The following is a 20,312-nucleotide window of genomic DNA, read 5'->3' on the forward strand; positions in this document are numbered from 1 at the left end:
GCAATTTTCCTCAGGCCAGTTTGGCTGAGGATCCTGATAGTATTTTGCCATCTTCTATGCATGTAGCAGGGGGTCACTGGGGATGTGGGGGGAGGTACTTGTGAGTTTCCTGCATTTGGTTGCTGGCTTGGACTAGACGACCCTGGAGGTCCCTTCCAACCCTATGATTCTATGAGTGAGACCTTCAGGGAAGCTTACCTGTTTGTATATTACTGTCCACTGTGGATGAGTCCAGAGATGGTTGTCAACAGGTTTCTGATGGAGATATTTCTAATACACCCAGATAGTGCCCTGGGCACTTGAGTGGAAGTATCGAAGGGTGGTGCATAGGGAGGAGGCTGTGTTTTCAGTAAACCTTGGGAGGTGCATAATTCCAGGCTTCCTGGAATGTTTGTGCTCCATGCAAGCAACGTCTACATCACAGCTTCACAAAGCTATGATTTGGGGCCCTTTAAATAATGGAAAGTTCTTTCCCTTTTAATATTCTGGCTTGACTGACACTTGCCTCTTGCACAGTATGGATTGTATAGTGCTTTTATTATCAGATATTAGAATGTTTATTATTAGAAATTTAACTTACAGTTTTTGTATCTTAATCCTTCCTGTGAAAATGTCCAAAAATTTTATTTTTAAATTTTACCTTGATGAACATTTAATTTTCTCTTGTATAGCTGCTATGGCTTTTTGCTAAAGCTATAAAGACTGATGATGGTGACTTGCCTCTTGCACAGTATGAATGATAACATTCTTAAATCCAGAAACACAAAGTCTGCAACGATGGAACAAGGGTTTTTTTTAAACTGTCACTTTAAACCCCTCTAAATAACTGAACCCCTTGGAATTGCTGGCACAAGGCTATATTTCTTGTGACTTTGATGCTATATTACAGTATCCTGGTAGTTTGGTTCATGAAGGGTGTTTGTGTGTGCCAGAGGCTGTGTGATTAAGAAGTATACTAATATATGCAATGGCCTTGTGTCTGAGGAAGGGGGTTCTTGAAGAGTCTGAGAAACTCAGTCCTCTCTCTGCAGAGGATAACTCCTTTTTTAAATAGTCTGGCATTAAGTCTTGTAGCATCTTAAAGACTAACATGGCTGTTACTCTGAAAATTTTCACCTTTAATTTTACCTGTTAATAAATACCCCTAGCTTAGAAGGCATAAGCAGTCTGCTGACAACAGGCAAGAGTCTAGTAGATCAAATGTTCTCCTTTTCAGCCTCACCCTATGGTGCTGTGTCTAACAAAGCCAGCAGTGCAGATATTTGCAGCACCTTCATATATCAAAGCAGAGCAAACTCCAGCTGCATCTGCAGTTCCTAGCAGCTGAAACAGAAGAAATCAACTTGGTGACTTATACTGAAGGGTCATGATGTGGAATCTGCAGAAAGCTTAAGATCTCTGTGCATTTTGCTCCCACCTTCTGTCTCAAGTTTCTTTCTGGATAGACTGAGACTATACCATAAAACGGGCAACTATTTTCCCCCTCTGCTCCAGTATGGGATAGCCAATCTGGTCATCTGATCTCAAGGATGAAAGAGTCTGATTCATTGCTCCCTTGGCAGTGGAAGCCTCTGCACTGTCGTGCATGACTCCTCCTTGCAACCTCAGAAATGCTTCTCTTGAGCATCCTGGCTACTCAGAGTGGAAAATCTCTGGTCCAGTTTTCCACCCTACACCCTAAAGTAATCTAGCCCTTTTTGTTTAGAAAAAGGAATTTAAAAATGTGACAGGCAGTTATTGAGATACTCAGATGTCACAGGAATTCAGTTAGTGAAGCACACTTAACTATCCTTTGCTAAATCATGAAGAACTTGAGACCCATACTCAGGAGTCAGGTACTTAAATTGAAAAAGATTTTATAGAAGCTGCATATTATTATTTTAAAAATGTAGATTTTTCTTGACCAAACTACAGTACAGGAAATTTCCATTCTTAATTTAGTTTTTGAAGGTTTCATGATATTCCTCCCCATTTTCAAGACTCAAAGCAATGCTACAATTATTTGAATGTAATGAGACGTTAATGTCTCCTAGTTAAGTCAAGCTCTCAGAGGATGTTCATGTATCCCAAATAATTTTTTAATTTTAAAATGTTCTTCCTGTGCAAACATTCCCTATAATCTTCCAAGTTTCTTCTCTGTGGAAGAAGGTGGCTCTTTCATAAGAGTACAGTGATGATATAAGTCCATGAATTTAAAATTTCAGGCTTTAAAAAAAATGCTACTTGGCTATCTGAGCAAAACCTCAGGATGAGACAAAACTATATGACATTTAAAGCCCTCGTCAAACTGGGACCAGCATAACTGTGGGACCGCCTCTCGCTGTATGTTCTCTAGAGGGCATTTCAATTAGCTGATAAACATCTACTGGTGATCCCTAGCCTAGGGTTGCCAAGGACCTGGAGTCCCTCAACATGGGATTCCCAAGTCCCTGTAGTCTCCCAGTGGGGGATTGGGAGCTGGTACTTACCCTGCCTTCCTTTTTTTGCACGTGCATGCTACTGGCTCACATGATGACATCATTTCTGCGAGTGATGTCATCAAAGGGGGCCCCTTGTTGCTGCCGCCACCAGCTCTCACTGCCACCACAGCTGCTTGCTCTCGCTGCCACTGCAGCCTGCTCTCATTTGGGGCACAGGGGCTGCTGCAGTGAGAGCCAGCAGCAGTGGTGGCAGTGAGAGCGGGCCTGCTCTTACCACTGCCACCACCAGGGCCGGCGCACCCATTGAGGCCAGGTAGGCAGTGGCCTCAGGGCGCGGGGTGCCGGAGGGGGGTGCGAGGGACAGGAGCGCGCACCATGGAGCTGCAGCCTCCTAGCCCTCCCACCCTGTGCCGCCGCCGCTGCCAGCACACACCCCTGGCCGGGCACAGCAGCTGCAGGCAGGTGTGTGCGGCAGCACAGGGCAACCAAGCGGGAGAGTTCGGAGGCCACCTGTGCGCCGTGGCCAGCTGCAGCGATCGGGCCGGTGGCCCGCAGGCTGGTGTGTGCGCATGTGGGGCCACCCAGCCTGGCTGGCTGGCTGCGGGCGCCAAAAACCCTGACACTGCTACTGGCCACTACTGCCTGCTTTCCTGGCGGGGGGATGGCAACCCTACCCTAGCCTCAAGGATGTTCACTTGGCCTTGACCTGGGCTAGGCCTTTTCGGCCCTGGCACTGGCTTGGTAGAACTGTCTGTCAAAACTAGGGCCCTGTGGGATTTGTTACAGTTCTGCTGGGCTATAAGACATAGATCTTTTGCCAGGCCTATGGCTGTGGGTGAGGCATAGGCAAACTGTCCGGCTGGGTTCCCTGCTGTGGCCTTTTTTGGCCAGTCCTGCTCTGCTAGTTCAATCTTGGTTAACCTGCCTTGTTATACCCCACAATATTTGGGTGTCGGAGTGTACTGTTTGTGAAACTATGAATGCCACATTTTGGATACTATTGTTTTAACTTTCTGTATTGTGGTTGTTTCTATTTTATCTCCATTTATTGTCTGTTTTTATGCTTTATCTTTTATTGTACTATTGTTGATATTATAACCTGACCTGAGCCCACTTGTGGGGAGGGCGGGCAATAAGTCCAACAAATTAAATTAGAGTAAATAAGTTCAAAGGAAAATGAGCCATTCTGACTTTGCTTCATGGTGGTGTTTCAGTGGATGTCTTTCCTTGTCAGGATTATGGGATTTGTCATTTTGGGCAGTAATGCTTCTGTGGCAATGTTTGACTGTGGGAAACATAATCTTCTATGACTGTTGCAGTTTGTAATGAGCTATTTTTCTTCTTCTTTTCCCAGTGCTGCTCTTGCACTATATGCTTCTTCCATAGGGTTAGTCAGCATTTTGTGCTAGACTTGTGTGGCTTTTGTTTTTTAATTAGTGCTAAATGTGTTCCCAATTGATTGCCTGTGAGTGCCATGGTGCCTGCTGACACCTATCCTGGTGTCTTCCAAGGATTTTCAAAAAGTGGGTGGGGCAGATGGGACTTTAGGTCAGCAAGGCTTCTGGCTGGCCATTGGAACTCTGATTGGTTATGCAGATCTTTTAAAATGTTTTGGAAGCAGCTGCCACCAAAGCACAAGAACCTTCACTATGTAACTGAAGGTAAGCTGTGTATATTGAATTTTTTAAAAATACGTTGTCTTAAAAAGGCATCTTGTTAAATAAATCTTCTGGCTGAAATGTTGAAGAGTTACTATTTGAGTATGCATAACCTAACTCCCTGATATTTTGTGGTTGGCTCTGCCTCCTGTGGCAGCCATTTTGTGGTTGTGCCCAGTGCTTTTTTTCTAAAAAAATGTTTAGGGGTACTCTCAGTTTGACTCAAGAAAATCACCATTTTATAGTTCAAATCAGAAAAAATAAAAGCAGTCAATGGACAAAATTGCCAAGAACATGAATTACCTCATATTACACAGCTCACAATAACTTTCATCAGTAAAACACCACACTACTTCACAGATTAAACACTCGCTTCCATCTGAGACTCAGGAAACACCGTGAAAGGAAATGATGTCAGAAGACTGTCAGTGATGAGAATTATGGGTATCAATATGCCAACCAAGCCCCTCTATAGTGACACGTGCACAGAACCAAAGAGTTTTGGTATAGACAAACTCTTTGTGCAAAACGTACACAAATACAGAAATTGGTCGCCACCATCGGGGGTAGCAACAAGACTGACCAATCACCGTGCTAGATTCCAACTACCAGAGATCCAAGTGGCTTAGAGAAGACTTGTTTGTATTTGTCTGCGCCGTAGTGATCACCAATTATGCCAGCGATCTCGGTGGCATGTTCGATGCTCAAAGACACTCCTAGTGAGTTTAAATATAACTAAACATCTTTGTTGCCAACATACGCTACATAAAACTTAACAAATCACATAAATATCCATAATATGTTCGAAGTTGGTTTAGCGGGAATTTCAACATTTAAAATTTTTTACTTTCTTCCGTTAGATTCACAAAATGTTTAGGGATACACGTACCCCTGCATCCCCCCAGAAAAAAAAATACTGGTTGTGCCTACCACCCCATGTAAGAATTCCAGAGGTGCCTGTAGCTCAAAAAGCTTAGGAATGGGGACCCTTGGAATAGGGAATGACAAAATGACAATACATTGCAAAGTGTTTGTTCCTACATAGAAGTGCTAATAAGGAGAGAATGTGATATGAGGCATGGACTGCACAAACTATCTCCATGTTTCCTGGGGCAATTAGGGCAAAAACTGGCTGGACCTTTAACAGTTTCTGTTCAGTGTTTTATCCCATTGAATCTTCTGTGGATTCTAAACATAAAATCTAACCAAAAAATCAGTGTGATAAGGCTTGTATCTTGGCTGTGCCTTATCCAGAAGAGGAAATAAGAAGGCATCTTTGGGACAGATGGGAGAACTGGGCCCAGTGCCCATGCTGCACCACCAGGAGATCCATGTTTGTCTTGGCTTCTTCAGGTTGGGGAGGAGCTGTTGCTTTGTTAAGATGTTATGACTAGGCCTTTCCCTTCTGCTACATGCTGTCATGCCACCCCAATGTTTCTATTTTAACTCTGAGGTATCTTCTTACATTGGGATTTGGCACTTCTTCAGTATATTGGACTGAGACACCTTGGGAAGCAGGACGAGCTGTAGCTTCTATATTAGGGGTGCCCCACCCTGCATTCCACAGGGAAGGAAAAGTACACTGTGGTGTGAAGGTTGCTGTAGTTCTCCTAGAGATGGACTAAGAGCATTTGAGTCAGACCAGCTAGAACTAGCAAGAAAGCTGTCTGTCTGCCTTTTCCAGCACACTTAGCAAGCAGAAGAGCCCAGGAGATTCCCCTTTGGCCCTGTCATCCTGTCTTCTTGCATCTAGGTATGTAATGAATCAAGCTATATACTCTGTAAAATATGGGACGTAACAGACTAGGAATAAGAGCTTTTTAGCAGGGACTGAGCCTCTGAATTTATTAGTAGCCGGCCTCTTTTGCTAATAGATAGGCTAGAATGTTCAGTGGTAAAAGAGGGCAACACGGTTTTTAAAAGCATTTTCACATGGTATAGGAGAAAGCTGTTTGTCAGGTAGATGTCTTTTTTTCTTTTTTAATTTTTAATTTTATTTCACCAGAGAAACATATATTAACAAAATTATGAGATCTATCATACAACCATAACATTCAAAGTGAATAACATACATTATCCCATATTAGGGAACTATAACCTTGTCCAATTGCTAAATACAAACATAGGGTCCATCTATCTCAATTCAAATTGTATTTACAATAAAAGTCAGAGGTTCATTCATAAATATAACAATTTCCTATAGATAGTATTAAGAGGAATAATATTTTGTTCAGCCATATATTTCAAAACGGAACTAGGTAGCTTCAAAATCAGATTGATAGTCTTCATAATCTGATTGTTTCACATTATCTTCTATTTTTTCCATAACAATCTGATCCAAATTTTCCCATGCCAGTCATCTAAAGTTAACAGGTGGTTGGATTTCCACTGAGAAGAAATAGTTAACTGAGCAGCTCCCAGCAGAATAGCAATAAGATTCCTTTTTGTTTTGTAATTTTTAAATTTTGCCAGTAATGACGTAGCTTCGATTCTGGAGTAGACTTAACCAACCACATTGTCTAACTTTGTCTTGGAATTAAGGAAAACAAATGCCTCAGGGGGCTTAAAGAAACCCTGGCCATTTGGGCTATGTGAGCTCTGCCTTGCTATCAGAGCTAGCAGATGTTTTTCAAGGGTGTGGGGGAGCTTTTTATAACCAGGAATGTGCAAGGGGTGATAGCAGTAGTGAAGTGTATCTGTCGAAGATTAACCATGAACTAGCCTTAAGGAGCTGTACCTTAGTAAGGTGGCAGTGGAAATCCCACTGTCACAGAAACTTAGGAATCTGCACTTGCTATATATGGTGCATAATGCTTAACTGGTGGAAGTAGATCATTGACAGTTATATTTCATTTGCACAGAGCTAATAGTGAATGGATTGCCACTCATACAGATGATCATGATGGGGTGCATCCCCAGAGGACTGAGGCTGCTAGGGCACAAAATTGGCACATGTGCTGAACTGTAGCCAGTTCTACTGGCAGTAAGATACAGCTGCAGCCAGAGGATCTTAAACATCCCATCTAGGTCTTAAAGCTAATAGGCTGTTCGACCAGAAAAAGACAGCAATATAACTAAAAAGTTATTGCTGTTCAATATACATTAAAAACAAACAACTTTTAATTGCAGCAGCTATATCAACTCTGAGCCTGCTTGCGGGGAAAGCGGACTACAAATTGAATAGAGGATGATGGTGATGATGATAGATTTAAACACATCCAACGTTGTATTAAAATCCAGGTCTGCTAACAGTCATTAAATGATAGTTAGAAAAGTGAACAGGTTTCTTATTCAAATGAGGATCCAGAAGTTCAGATCCAAATAAATTACACAGAAAAAGAAAATGTGCTCAATAGTTTCTACCGAAGAGTCTTCACAAATACAAACTCTGAATCCCCTTTCCTGGCCTGTAAATCAACCATGTAGTTAGAAAAGTGAACAGGTTTCTTATTCAAATGAGGATCCAGAAGTTCAGATCCAAATAAATTACACAGAAAAAGAAAATGTGCTCAATAGTTTCTACCGAAGAGTCTTCACAAATACAAACTCTGAATCCCCTTTCCTGGCCTGTAAATCAACCATGTAAACAAGTGGAAGTGAGTTCATTCTAGCAAGAATTTTTTTTGATAACCTGTTACTGTAATACCATAAAAATGGTATTGATTAAAATATGAATATCCAAAATACACGGGAGAATATACATGCCACTTCCCTTCCTGAAGACCACACCATTCTTCCACCAGAAGAAAGCTGATAGCCAAATAATAAGCACCAATCTTCCCTAAAGCCAACAGAGAGTTACAATCCAAATCAAATGAGTTCATTTTATCTATAAGCAGGTGTACCCATCCAGGTTTAAAAGAATCTAATACTGACAGTGAAACTAGTGATTATTTACTCTCTAGATTAATTACAAGCCAATATTTAATAACTATTAACCAGGCTATAAGAGAAATAGTTTTCTGCCCTGTTTCCATGAACAAGGACGATGAAGCAATACATTTAGGACATGTTAAAATCAATCTAAGAAAATTTGTCTGAATTATATCTGGCACATACCCAGATTACGAATCTACACTGTAATAGCATACAAAAACAGTGAGGTTATTTTTGCTTGAAATACATCCAAAGCTACAGAAATGTATTGAGCATCTCTGGTGAAAAAAAATTCCTCAAAATTGCAGCTGTACTCTGGCTTTCATAGATATCAATTTAGCATGCAAAGCCCAAGGGTGTGAACATTGGAATGTAACTCCCAGATATTTATAAGATTGGAGTTCTTCCATATCGTGACCTGAGATATTCCAGCGTAATAATTTTGGCCTACAAGATCTAGCAAAAACTAAAACCTTGGATTTTTTTGAAATTATTTGCTAGGTGTTCATCAGCATAATATTGAATGAAGATCTCTCTTGACTGGCACAATCCAACTCTGGTTACACATACCAGGGCCATATCGTCTGCATATGGCATGACCAGAATCAAATGAGTTCCCTAGCTATAGAGAGTGCAAAAATGGCATATTCAGTCTAGGGTCTAAATCATTAATGGAAAGATTAAACAAGGACACAACCTTGTCTTACACCTTTCCGACCTCTATGGAAGCAGTTAAAGTCATTTACAGCCAAAGAATCTGAGTTTCCTATGCCTTTAAATCCCAAATTCTTAAGCCTGTAATTTGATTTTACCATGTAAATTTACTTACTTCATTTTAGCGAACAATTGGATATGCTTTTCTTCAAAGCAAACCTTTTGTAATAGGATAGCAGGATGAAGAAGAATTATTAGGACTTTGTAAAACATGTTTTATGTGGGCCGTTGAGGGCTGTGATGCAGATTAATCTGCATGGTTAAGGTGTTGCAACCCTACAGGAAAGCTTTCTCCAATCCTTTTTGGTTTTGATGTGTTCAGTAACACTGCCTGTAGTAATTGACAGTGAAATCCTAAACAGAATTACTCCAGTCTAATCCCATTGATTTCAATGTGCTTAGACTGGAGTCTAACCAACCAAAAAAGAGACTGCAGTGAAGAAATCAGATGAAGATTGAGACTTGGAAGAGCAGCTGTGGGGGAGCTAGAAAAGATCCTTAAAGTTTCTCTGGGAACCAAGATCAAGATAATCCAGACTATGGTATTCCCCATTACTATGTATGGATAAGAAAGTTGGATGGTGAAGAAAGCTGACAGGAAGAAAATTGATTCATTTGAAATGTAGTCTGGAGGAGAGTTTTATGGATGCCATGGATGGCCAAAAAGACAAATAAGTGGGTACTAGATCAAATCAAGCCTGAATTATCCCTAGAAGCTAAAATGACAAAACTGAGGCTATCATACTTTGGTCACATCATGAGAAGACAAGATTCTCTGGAAAAGTCAATAATGTTTGGAAAAGTGGAAGGCACTAAAACGAGATGGCTTGACTCAATAAAAGAAGCCACGTCCTCCAGTTTGCAGGATCTGAGCAGGTCTGTTAATGATAGGATGTTTTGGAGGTCTTTTATTCAGAGGGTTGCCATAGATTGGAGGTGACTTAACAGCACATAACACACACAGTCTGGAGTAACTTTGCTTAGGATTTCACTGTGAATGTAGTTGTGATGCTGAGGACTAGAATCATGTCCATGGAAGAAGAAAATGCAACTTGAACTGCCAGATTTTGTACAGAACTTGTATATATGATTACGGATAGTGTCCAACCTGGCAATTGGTCAAGAGTCTCCAAATTTGGAGAGTTGTCACGTGGTCCTTGACTTTCATTTCATATGATGCATTTAAGCCTCCTGATTTCATATTGGAAAACTTAAGTTTTCTTTCCCTCTTTTGGCACAAACCTCATCCATATTGGTGTTATAAGCATTATAGTGTACTTAATAATGTTCTTCTGCCTTGAAAAAGTGCATCCCTTTGTTTTAATCTTTAACAATATTATACAATGCAGACAGAGTCCATAGCATCTTCCAGATGAGCTAGTGGCATGAGATCAAGTAGCTAAGGTAGTACACAGTCCACTATCTGTATCTTTTATACTTCTATGTGAAAATATCACAGATTACACCTCTTGAATTTTTTGGCCTTTGAACCCTATAGTTCATATTTTTCTCCCTCTATAAATTAAAATCCGCATATTTTGCTTCATGCATCTGATGAGGTGGGGTTTAGCCCTTCACAGCTTATGCTGTCATAAATGTATTAGTCTCTAAGATGCTACAAGACTCCATTTTGTTTGCTGCAGCAAACTAACATGGCTATGCTACTGGAATCCTCCATAGAATAGTTTGGGTCCATCAAAACTTAAGGGTTTAATGCAAAACCATCAAGTTCCTTTAAATACACATCACTGTAAGATGACCACATTCTGTGGAGACTGGCCATCCCAAGATAAAAGGCTGGAAGCTTTCTGCACAAACAAGTAAAAGCCACCTGCCTTCTAGAGAGTCTTCCCAAACTCCTGTTAGAGCACTGAATCTGAAGGGAAGACAGCTGTTCTGTGGACTTGCTCTGGAGCAATAAAGCCTTTATATATTCTGTACAGGTCTCAGGCTGGCTTGTCCCCAAATACTCCCACTTTTAGAGAAAGAAGAGTTGTGCATATAAATGGTATCCTAAAATGAACTAGCAGGCCCTTAGGTGACATTGGTGCTACTAGTATGTGAAACTACCAACCCAGTTACCTCATTGGTTAGGTGTTTGCCCTGGCTGTTGTTCATTGTTCCTAAACAGGCTAGTTAAAGAGATGAATGATTCCCTGCCTGTAATATCTTGGCTGAATTCCACTGTCTGGCTGCATGCATAGATTTTGTTTTTCTTCCCAGCTGCACCAAAATCTGCAAAAATTCTCTGCTGCAAGGAAACCAGAGTGATGTCATCAGAGGATGATACTGGTGGGGAAGCATCCAGTGGTAGTTTCTGGGAGGTAAGAAAGAGCTGGACGGGACATAAAGTGCTCATCTTGGGGCAGGGAAGGAAGTACTGAGAAAACAGGGTAACAACCTGTAACTGTTGTTCATGAAGTGTTCTTCTGTGCAGGCATACATGAGAACTGAGTATGCGCAGGCCAGCCTATGCACATGCAGTTCCCAGGTGAACTGCACACAAGACACAATGATGAAACACTGATCATCCCTCATAGCTTCTGTACCTCCTGACGAAAAGGGTAGTGACAGCAAGCCTAGGGCAAGCTGACATCAGATAGCTAGATAAGTGTATTTTTGTAAATGGCTCTACTATCTTTAGTAATGAATAAAGTCTGGAATGTGTGATCAGAGTACAACACCCTGTTCCTGATGACTTCCCCTCCCATTGCATATTCTTGCAGAGAATTTGGGTGGGGGCTTAAATGGGAGCCATTCTGCAATTCAGAGGCCTTGCCTGTTCTACATTGGAGCATTATGCTTTGCCTCTGGCTCCCAAGATAAGCGCAAAAAGGATGGACAATATTCTCTAATTCCAGCCTGGCAACTACAAGCGGACAGTGAAACGAGTGGATGATGGAAATCGACTGTGCAACGACCTCATCTCCTGCTTCCAGGAGAGAGCCAAAATTGAGAAGAGCTATGCTCAGCAGTTAACAGACTGGGCCCGCAAATGGAGGAGTGCTGTGGAGAAGGGTAAGACAGAAAAGAGGCATGTCGTTCAGGGGTGGGACTGGCAACCTCTTCAAGGGAGGAGGGCAGCTGAAACTCCATGCCAGGAAAGCTGGTGCATCTAGATGATACCAGACTCTTGTGATTTTTCCCACATGACCTATCCACCCCTGTCCAATCAGCTAAAATAAGCAACTGAAGAAATAGGGCAGTTCTGAAACATCTTTCTGGGCAGTTTCTCAATGGCATGTCTTGCAATAAATGGCTCTGCTTAAACCAAGGCAAGTTGCTGAATGATTTCAGTTTTGCAGGACTGCCCTCTATAGGATGATTTGGGTGGGAAGGCAGCACTCTTCATGAAAATGTCATGGCGAGTGTCTTCTTTCAGCCACTGGCCTACAGATGAGTGCAAGTTGTTAGATTAAACAGGAAGAATTCAGCCAGCACGTGAACAAATGCAGCAAAAGGGGCAAGAAGTGTCCATTCACCTAGCAATGCAGAAGGGCTGTGTGTGATGCAAATGAATGTGCAGTGAGAAGACTTAAGTCCAGAGTTCAAACTCTGTGATCATTCCTCAGCACAGAAAACATTGTTTTGTGAACTCTAAGTACAGGTCTTTGAGGAACGAAGGCTCTTGATTTTGTGTTAGCATATTCTGGTTACAGTTATACAGTATCCACCACTTGTGTACCTATGATCAGTAGCCATCATCTGTACTAACTCCTCCTGCTTAACTTTTGAACACATGCACACAAATGAAGCTGACTTAATCTTAGTTAGACCATTGCTCTAACTAGGTCAGTTTTGTCTGCTCTGACTGGCATAAGCTTTCCAGGGTTTCTGGTAGAGAGGTTTTTCACATCTAAACTGACCTAGTTAATTGGAGATGCTGGGGACTGTACTTTTTGCATACAAAGTAGATGCTCTATGGCTAAGTTACAGCCCCTTCCCAGTTCTTTGGACAGCAGAATACAAACCTACTGAGCATTGGTAGGACTGATCCTGTTGGTAAGGGATGAAGGCTGGTTTCTGAACCTGGTTGCTGGATTTGGCATCTTTACACTGTCATGATGCCTTGGCTGGTTCCTGTAGGTCCTCAGTATGGCACACTGGAAAAAGCCTGGCATGCGTTCCTAACTGCTGCAGATAAGCTCAGTGAGATCCATCTAGAAGTACGGAACCACCTGGCTGGTGAAGACACAGACAAGATAAAGGCATGGCAGAAGGAAGCCTACCATAAGCAGATGATTGGTGGCTTCAAGGAGACAAAGGAAGCAGAGGATGGATTCCGCAAGGCACAGAAACCCTGGATGAAAAAGTTGAAGGATGTGAGTGAGAGTTGTGGATGGGAGGAGGAGGGGGAGTGGAATATCCATCATCATGAAGGAATTGTCTTTATGCTGTGCAATTGAATGAACTGTTGGGCCACTTAGCCCTTGCCTATATTGGGCTTTTATATTGTAGATCAGTGATGGTGAACCTTTTTGAGCCCGAGTGCCCAAACTGCAACACAAAACCAACTTATTTATTTCAAAGTGCCAGCACTGCAATTAAACCTGAATACTGAGGTTTTAGTTAAGAAAAAACAACTCATACAGTTGTCCCAACTAATTAACATCTCTCTCTCTCACTCTCTCTCACTCAGGAGCCACAAATGAAAGTAGAGCAAGTTAAATCAAAGCAGTTTGCCCTTCTTTAGACCTGCAGCCTTGCTTGCAAGCTCTCTCTCTCTCTCTCTCTCTCTCTCACTCACTCACGAGCCACGACTGAAAGTAAAGCGAGTTAAATCAAAGCAAGTTTGCTGTTCTTTACACCAGCAGCCCTGCTTGCAAGCACTCTCTCTCTCTCTCTCTCTCTCTCTCTCTCTCTCTCTCTCGCTCAAGAGCCACGACTGAAAGTAAAGCAAGTTAAATCAAAGCAGCTTACTCTTCTTTAGAAAGCCAGCCCCAGCAGCCTGGCTGCTGCCTTCGCTTCCTGCTGCTAAAGAGACGGGCAGCAGGGAGTCCGAGGCAGCCTTGAGGAAAAGGAATCACGTGGGCAGGGCCAAAACCCATGTGATCTCTGCTCAGAGCTACTGGAACGCCGTTGGAGGCGTTCCCCCTCCAAATGAGCCCTGGACCTAGCGATCGGTGACTTGGCTCGTGTGCCCACAGAGAGGGCTGTGCGTGCCAGCTGTGGCACGTGTGCCATAGGTTCGCCATCGCTGTTGTAGATGAATGCTTTTAAGATGTTGACTCTAAAGCTTGCCAAATTTGCATGGGTTCCAGTTCTGCATAGCATTCTCTTTCCTCTGGGAGTAATATGAGTGGATGGTCAAGTCAGGAAGTGTTCTTTATTAGGAGAGGCAGCAGCCCTCTGTTGACGAAAAGCAGTTCTGCAGCTGTCTGGTACAATATTTAATGTGGTATCTCTGTTAGGTGGAAACTTCAAAAAAGAATTACCATGCTTCTCGAAAAGAAGAGAAGACTGCACAGACACGAGAAAATCATGCCAAAGCAGATTCTTCCATCTCACAGGAACAGATGCGTAAACTGCAGGAGCGTGTGGAAAAATGTGCGCAAGAAGCAGAGAAGGTACCTGATGTAGGATTTGGGCGGTTGAGGCACTCTTGGGCTGAGAAGGTGTTTTAAAACAACGTTGAAGGCAAAGGCCAGTTTGTTTGAATACTGGTAGCTGGTTCATTTTCTGTGAGTGAGGAGGGTGCACAGTGCCTCAGTGGAGTGATGTTCAAGATCTTGAGCCTTGTCCCCGGATGTACTGTTGACATCTCTCCAGCAGACAGAGAAGGCTAAGTTGAAGGACTGGAGGTACTGTTGTAAAAAGAGGATGGGCTTGGTGTCTTCCTCACACACTGAATTATGTGAGAAACTTTTTCTGTGGGACCAAGAGCTTGAGAAAAGAGCCACTGTACCCTGCTTCTCTGGCATAATCAGCAACAGAAAGTTTGAGACAATGGTCAATTTACAGGCCTTGTGAAAAGGCAAATTTAATATTTTACATGGAGGAGGAGCTGACTAAGCCCACTGCTCATGACTGCTTGCTTTTTCTGGGTCCATATAGTGCAAAGATCAGTATGAAAAGATGCTGGAGGAGTTGAACCGATACAATCCTCGCTACATGGAAGACATGGAGCAAGTTTTTGAAAGCTGCCAGGAGGCAGAGTGTAAACGCTTGTGTTTCTTCAAGGAGATGTTTTTGGATCTGCACAACCATCTCAACCTGTCTACCAATGAGAGGTGTGTGTGAGAGAGAAATAGGCATTATGTGCCCCTTAGAATCCACTGCGGCAGGAGAAAAGTTGTTCAGTACAGGATGGCTAGCCATGTACAGTAGAACTCTACCCCAGCATGCATAGCACTGTGCTAATGGAGCCATTCAATATAATTTTGATGACTTCTCCTCCTCCTGTTATCCGTAGCTTCCATGCACTTTACCGGGATCTGTATCAGGGAATAATGGCTGCAAATGACCATGAGGATCTGAAGTGGTGGCGCAATACTCATGGGCCAGGCATGGCTATGAACTGGCCTCAACTTGAGGTAGGGTGTTTCTTTTTGGCAAGACATGCTACAACAATTCTTCAGGGTGTATTCAATGTTGCCTTCTTTCATCGTACCTGAATAAATTCTCACTCAATACTTCTCCAGAAAAATGCTTTCTTAAAAAGAAAGCACAATATACATAACATGGCGTGCAGCCTAATCCAGCAACAGCGCAGGCCTCTCTCCTTATTGAAAAAATGGTGGGCTTCAAAATGCTGTGTGACTTCTGAGCTTAGTATTAAAAGAGGTAGGGCAATGGCTCAAGCATGCAGACAGTGTGCCCTGGAATGGTGTCAGTGACCTCTGAGACCAACGCAGTCTTCTGCTGCCTTGTGCAGTGGGTCCAGCAGCACCAGTTTCTTGGCTAGCCCCAAGTTAGCTGATACCATGTGCATCTAGTGGGACTGTGACCTGTTCTGTGCATGCTTTCTCTAGTTTTAATTCCCACATCTCCTGAAGGCAAAACTGGACAGGACGGTGACTGAAATCTTACTAAAGCATATTAGGACCAGGCAGGAAGGGATGATTAAGATTTTGCCCATATTTCCCTCTCCAACAAAAACAATCCTGTTTATCCCTTGGGATGAAGAACAGCAGGGTGGTGGTGGAACACAGATTGGGGAAGAGTTCACAACCACCTTAGACCTTGGTTTAATGCGCTTTAAAAGCACCCCCCAGGCTTTAATAAGTATTTGGTGATGACCCATGCCATCCCCTCTAGTTAAACCATGAGTGATAGTCTCTAAAATTGTGTTTCATTGAATGGAAAAGTTGTTTCCCTCTCAATCCTCTGCATTTTCTTCATTTGTGTTGGGGGAAAGCATTCAGTTAATTTTTCAAGAACTTTTTGGAGCTAGGGACCAAATATTTTCTGTCTTCTAGGAATGGTCCCTGGAGACACAGCGACCAATCAGCAGGAAGGAGAAAAGTGGTAAAAGTAATGAAGATGTGACTTTGACCAGTATTGTGCCAGCAGGGGATGGAGTCAAACAGACCCCTCCACAGATCAAGCAAAGGTAAGGGAGGCAGCTTGTGTCATTCAGTTTCAGAGCATGATAAGCAACACTGCTGGCAAGTGGGATGATTTGTTGGAAATGGGGGGATGGAAGTCATTTCTGTGTTTTTTCACTTATGGCTTCATTGAATGATTATCTTCAAAGTTGGAGTCCTTGCAAGTTCTAAGATAAATTTAAAAAACTGATGGGGTGCATTGGGTGGCCTCTTTTTGGAGCCAGCTGCAAAAGGCACAGCTAGCACTGGCATCCTGCATCTCCTCTCTGCCCCGCTAATGTGGCTGTACTTCAGTTTGTTCCACTGATTTGTTAACAGCCTCATAGAGTGAGGATGCTGACAGGATATTCCCACCCAGCTGTCGCTAACCTTGGGAAATACGCTCTTTCAGCTGGAACTCCAGTCGCTCTGGATTCTTGATCTACATTTGTTTCCTACATAAAAATGTTAGAATTGCTTGTGTGGAACTTCCCTTATGATCTTGTAGCCTTGTATTGAAGCTGATAACTATGGGCTTTCTGGATCGTGATTATTAGCAGGGGCTGCCACACAAGACTGTAATATGAAGACAGGCGTATAAATTACTGTTTTTTGGACTACTCCTAGCTTAAATCTCACCACAGTGTAAAACCTGCTGCATTGCCATAAATGACATTTGGCACTAGAAGCAGAGAAATATAGCAGTATGCTGTTCATCTGCCTTTCCAAGTTAAGGCCTTATTTGCCAATCCACAGGTTTTCCCTCCAAGAGGAGCAAAACAGCCACTTCTATGATACCCTGAGGGCCTCAGCATGTATGAAGTTAGTATAAAGATTCTTCAGGGATTACCTGCATACAAGGTCTCTCTCCTGCTTTTCTTTTTCTTGTAGCTTATTCTTTCCTTCTCGTAAAGAGATGAGCATTGCAGAATGCTCCTTTTTCTCCAAATGGACTGTATTACCACTTTGCTCCAGTGCACTTGGCATTTCTTATGACAGTGTTGCTCTTCACCAGATTGCTCAAGTTTACATGATAACTGGAACTGTTGAATGCCTGCCATCTTCCTATTTTTCTGTCTTTTTCAGACAATATATTCATCTTTTCCAGCCGCCTCTTATTTATTTTAATGTATTCTTTTATTCATAGAAAACTGCATGATTTGCATGGGGTGGGTAGGTGCACATTTTTTGGGTGAACTTTTAAATTACCATTCTTTCCATTCTCCCCCTGCCCAAAATCTTCATAGTGGAGGGAAAGAAGAGATCTCTGAGTGGTCAGATGAGGACACTCCAAAGAAGTGCCTGGAGGTCAATGGGCATGAGGAGGAAATAAAGGTACCAGGCGTGCGAGTGCGAGCACTATATGATTACGCAGGACAGGAGGCTGATGAGCTGAGCTTTAAAGCAGGTACAAATGCACTAACCTTCTAACTTGCCTTACATTCTCTTCTTGGGCTGATGGATGGAAAGTTCCCTTAAGATCTAGATGGACCCTGGACTCTTTTCACCAGGAGCAATTTGGTAATGTTATTTTTTCCCAAGGGTCATTTTATGAGAAAGGCACCAACCTGGCTAAGAGGAAAATCTGCAAAGTAATGTGGCAGTCTCTCCAAGTTGCTATTCATGAGGCTTTTAGTGCATAGCTGGGACATGTAAGCAACTATTCGTTCTGTAAAAATTGCTAGTTTAGTGTAGTGGGGTGACTTTACCTTGTTCTCACTGCTGAAAGTATAATCAGATTTCAAGAAATGAACTCCAAGCCTACTGTATGCCAGAGCTAGGAAGTTTCCAACAAATTGAAGCAAACTGTAGAATTGGGTGGCTGTTCACCCCAAGGTGACCTTTTAAATGTTAGCCACATGTACCTAATAAGGCAGAGAGGCATCATCCGTTGCCAACAGTGATATGTTAAACTGAGCATTATCACTCTTTTGCTTTCTTGGATTTTTGGTTGCTTGTGGGAACATGGCATTGTTAGGTTTATCATGCAGCTAGTGACTTCATGGTCAGTTAACTTGGGACTGCAAAGTGGTTAGTGATCTGATTCTACTCAATGTACAGGAGAACATGAAGAAAACTTAAGAACTGTATCTTCTCAGTATATTGAGGAGGAGTGAAAAGAGCACATTATAAGGACTATCCAGATCTTGGGAACATCTTTCATTCATGCTTTATTTTTATTTTGCAAAAATCCAATTCTCTTCTTGCAGGCTCCTAAAATCTTTCAAACCCAGTACTGGGACTGCATGAAACCTATGTCTCAACTGCTTAGTTGGTACTATGAAATGTAATATTACCTATTTTTCTTACTTTGGGTTGATGTATGGACTTTCCTATGGAGCACCACAGGAATCTCTGTAGCATGAAGGTCAAGAGATGACTGTGCAAATAAAACCAAATGATTTGGGTTGTTAGTTATGCACACTAAGTTATGCCAATATTTGGGCAATATGTGATTTGGAGTGAATTGGGGAATGCCAAAGTATAGGTTGTTTCCATGCACCATCCTGCTTTCCCATCCTCTCCCACAGGAGAAAAAAAGAAGGGAAGTGGCACTGAGCTATTTATTACTCCTGGTTTGCAAATCAAAATGGCCTGGTGTAAATAGACTGCTATACACGTCAAAGAGTAATCCAGCATTTTCTATTGTTCTGTAGGCTTCATAGCATGTGCTCAAATGGGTCACTCCCTTTTTTGAAACTTAGGTTGGCACATTATTGAGGCACACTTATCTCGTATAAATAGTATTATAATCTGCCTCCATATTAAGTGAGTCTACTTGCTTACATTGACAGACCAAAAGATAACCAAGTTTTTATTGTTGTTATCACTGTATACTATTTTTAAATTGACATTTCCTCTCAGAAGTGGAGGAGGAAAAAATGGTGTTCCTCTTATGCATTTTGTGGCATGCAGAGGTCACAATGGTGGTGCCTGTTTCAAGTGCCCTTTAATGTCACTAATTGCTGTTTGTGAATCCTGCATGGCGGTTTAAAATGCCAGAGTTGACTCTGTAGGATTGTGGTCAGTTGAGAAGGCACAAAGATACTGGAACTTATCCGAGCTGTTGTTGGCTGAGAGCCGTTTCTCTGAGATGCTCCTCTAGAGTGGCTTTGTTACAAGAGGCCCACTGTAAAATGTCTGGGGGTGGATGGAAATAGAAACAGATCCTACTCGAAAATGGGACTAATTTATTTAAATGGAACTGGCTGTGAATAAGAGGCAAGTATCCCACCTTAGGCTGGAAGAAGGCTTCAAACTTTGCTCAGTGGAGTGTTAAGATACATGCCACTGTGCTTACTATTTCTGCTTAACATGTACATGTGCTTGAAACTGGAAAGTGGGAGGAACACGCTTGTGACACTTGAGCAAATACCTGATCTGTTGGTAAGAGTGGGTTGGTGAGTCCTTGACTTGTTTCAATTATTCTAGATCTCTTTTTTTTAATCTCTAGGTGAAGAACTAATGAAAATCAGTGAAGAGGATGAACAGGGTTGGTGCAAAGGCCGGCTTCAGACTGGTCAAGTTGGACTGTATCCTGCTAATTATGTTGAGAAGGTCCTTTTGTGATTGCTTACTCCCACCCCTTCTTTTAAGGCATGCGCTTTGTGTGCAATTCCGCCAGAGGTCACTAAATCATTGGCCTCCAGCTTCCATTGAAAACCATGTGCAGCAGCCTGGACCACTTGAGGGTCTTCTTCTCTTGTAACCAATGCTTCATTTTAAACTTCTAGAAATATGGTGATTTTTCTAATAAAGATGTATACAATTTTCTGAATATCCTGAGTGTTATAAGGGATTGAACAGGGTAGAACAGGGAGCCTCTATAGAAAACTGCTTGAAACCCCGTTTTTGCATAAAAATGAGAATACAACAAACCTGCTCTTGTTGGAGACGTGAACTTTGTCTTTTTCTCCCCTACCCCTGTCCTTGAGACCAGCCAGCATAAATTGGTTTTAGAAATCCTCTGCAAAAATGACAACTCTCCTGAAACTTATGCCTATATTCAGGTCCAATTGGCTGCTTTTGGCTGAATGTCCACTACTTGGATGGAAAGTACAACTATTATCAACCAGCCATCTGAACCAATACTTGTATCTTTTATCAGTTTTCATTGT

At 42.3% G+C, this 20,312-nt stretch overlaps 1 protein-coding gene across 8 annotated transcripts in view; it reads left to right on the forward strand.

Annotated features, from left to right (window-relative positions):
• The window catches only part of PACSIN3 (protein kinase C and casein kinase substrate in neurons 3), a 42,070-nt gene extending 22,098 nt beyond the window's left edge, over positions 1-19,972 (forward strand). For 5 of the 8 annotated variants that reach the window (XM_054972998.1, XM_054972994.1, XM_054972996.1 and 2 more), the window contains 10 exons: positions 10,892-10,992; positions 11,530-11,686; positions 12,755-12,990; positions 14,080-14,235; positions 14,723-14,898; positions 15,081-15,201; positions 16,087-16,220; positions 16,951-17,016; positions 17,442-17,602; positions 19,649-19,972. In XM_054972998.1, coding sequence (XP_054828973.1) covers positions 10,939-10,992; positions 11,530-11,686; positions 12,755-12,990; positions 14,080-14,235; positions 14,723-14,898; positions 15,081-15,201; positions 16,087-16,220; positions 16,951-17,016; positions 17,442-17,602; positions 19,649-19,764 — 1,377 coding nt within the window. In that variant the 5' untranslated portion in view covers positions 10,892-10,938 and the 3' untranslated portion in view covers positions 19,765-19,972. Of the gene's footprint in view, positions 1-5,683; positions 5,832-10,891; positions 10,993-11,529; positions 11,687-12,754; positions 12,991-14,079; positions 14,236-14,722; positions 14,899-15,080; positions 15,202-16,086; positions 16,221-16,950; positions 17,017-17,441; positions 17,603-19,648 lie in introns of those variants that run through there. The other 3 variants (XM_054972997.1, XM_054973001.1, XM_054972995.1) reach the window with 3 other exon arrangements.
• The last annotated feature ends 340 nt before the right edge of the window (positions 19,973-20,312 follow it).

This window comes from Eublepharis macularius, chromosome 2 (assembly GCF_028583425.1).
Source record: "Eublepharis macularius isolate TG4126 chromosome 2, MPM_Emac_v1.0, whole genome shotgun sequence".
Lineage (NCBI taxonomy): Eukaryota > Metazoa > Chordata > Lepidosauria > Squamata > Eublepharidae > Eublepharis > Eublepharis macularius.